Source organism: Cyprinodon variegatus, unplaced genomic scaffold (assembly GCF_000732505.1).
Source record: "Cyprinodon variegatus isolate N-32 unplaced genomic scaffold, C_variegatus-1.0 Scaffold525, whole genome shotgun sequence".
Lineage (NCBI taxonomy): Eukaryota > Metazoa > Chordata > Actinopteri > Cyprinodontiformes > Cyprinodontidae > Cyprinodon > Cyprinodon variegatus.
The window spans coordinates 393,620-395,369 of NW_015150978.1; the positions used below are offsets into that span (position 1 = coordinate 393,620).

General features: G+C 47.4%; 1 protein-coding gene across 1 annotated transcript in view; it reads right to left on the reverse strand.

The window, feature by feature from the left end:
- The window catches only part of pik3r2 (phosphoinositide-3-kinase regulatory subunit 2), a 44,438-nt gene that overhangs the window by 19,607 nt on the left and 23,081 nt on the right, over positions 1-1,750 (reverse strand). The window contains exons 4-6 of the mRNA XM_015391096.1: positions 583-651; positions 369-503; positions 84-294 (exon numbers count right to left, since the gene is read on the reverse strand). Of these exons, the coding sequence (XP_015246582.1) occupies positions 84-294; positions 369-503; positions 583-651 (415 nt within the window). The remainder of the gene's footprint in view (positions 1-83; positions 295-368; positions 504-582; positions 652-1,750) is intronic.

The window sequence follows — 1,750 nt, forward strand, 5'->3', positions numbered from 1 at the left end:
CACTCCTAATAGCTTCAGCCTGGGGCCGGAATACTTTAATCCCTGTAAATGCAAAGGATGCACTATCAGAGGTAATAACTCACCCCGGGGCAGAGGGGGCCGTCCGAATCAGAAGGGGTCCAAAAACCTTCCCCAGAGTGTGAGCGTCCAGGCCGTTGCTGGCCCAAGCCTGGGCCACCTTGGTCAGGTGTGTGAAGAGGTACTGCAGGGTGAGGCGATGATGAAGAGGCACCTCCGTAGAGTTCTCCAGAACACGACTGACCTCTCTGTCATGACCCGCAGCAACAGCTCCTTCTACAGTTATTCAGAATACTATAAGCCACAAAAACAACGGAAAGCTCAAACACATTTCTAAACATCGGACCGACCTCCTGACTGCTGCAAGATGGCGGCTTGAAGTTGCGGATAGATGCATTCAGGGATGAGAGGTGATGGGAGCTCTCTCAGGTAGCTCAGGATACTCTCAGACAAGGAAGCGACGTCGCCCTGAGCAGCATCGCCTTCTGAACAACAAAGATATGACCTCAGCTCGTGTGTGCTCACACCCTTTGGCATATTTTCCAACCCAATCAATGTGCTCACCGGTGCTCAGAGTGTACACCGAGCCGTCTGAGGGGCTTTCTCTTCTGTACAAGGTTTTGCTGTCCAGACCTAAAACAAACAGAATTAATTAGTCAAAGTTTTAAAACAGACATATATTTAGAAGAGCTCATCAAGACACCTATGGAGACATTGTTTGAAAAATGGATCACTTCTAATACGAGGGTTTCCAAACATTTCAGCTGGTGACCCCAAAAAATAAACCATACAATAAGGATTCCTCTCTGCCTTTGTTTTCTTCCTCGCTGTCCGTCTGCAGTGATTCTGGAAGATCGGTTCATATTTCCTGGAAGCCGTGAGCCTGGGGAGTCGGGGGAACTCCTGTGGGTGTTTGAATCCGGCGGCTACTTCTCAGAGAGGAAAGTGATGAAGCACTTAGACCGTATAAAGATCAACTCCTGGAGGATCGCTTTCACTCGCGCATTTAACACTGACAGAGGGATCTACGCGCTGCGCTGCTCCAGGTCCGGAGAGAGGAGAGCGTCCGTGGAACGAATCTGCGATCAAGAATGAGAAGGTGACCCTACGCTACTCTGAAACCACCGGGGAGAAAGGTTCGACTGTCCGCTGTGAGAAAAACAGATTTCCTCTGTGCGTTGAATTCAAACTTCTGAAAGTACTTTAAATATAAAATTATTACCGTAATTTTCGGACTATTAGCCGCACCTGAATAGAAGCCGCAGAAGCTAAATTGCATGATTTGTACATATACAAGCCGCACCGGACTATAAGCCGCAGGTTTTTTATGTTTAATGTCCGTCTTTCTCGCCGTCGTTCTGTCTCGTACCACTCGCGGTAGCAGTCCGCTTCCGGAGGACCTCGGCATTACCCCCACGTGGCTACCGTACTTGTGTGTTGAAGCAAATATGACGTCAACATGGTGGATGGTAATATCCATAGATTTAGGTGTTACGCTAGAGGCTGTTAGCTGTAAAAGTCCATAGATAAACCGCAAGGTCGAATAATGGGGAAAAAGTTGCGGCTTATAGTCCGAAAATTACGGTATGTACTGTTCAATAAATGAAGTGTTATTAATTAAGAGTAATTGTCATCTGAATGTCCTTTCCTGGAGGCATCCATGTTTGTCAAAGAACACTACTGCCACCTACTGGTTTGTGACGTCACAACGCGCTATTATCCAAGTCATCTT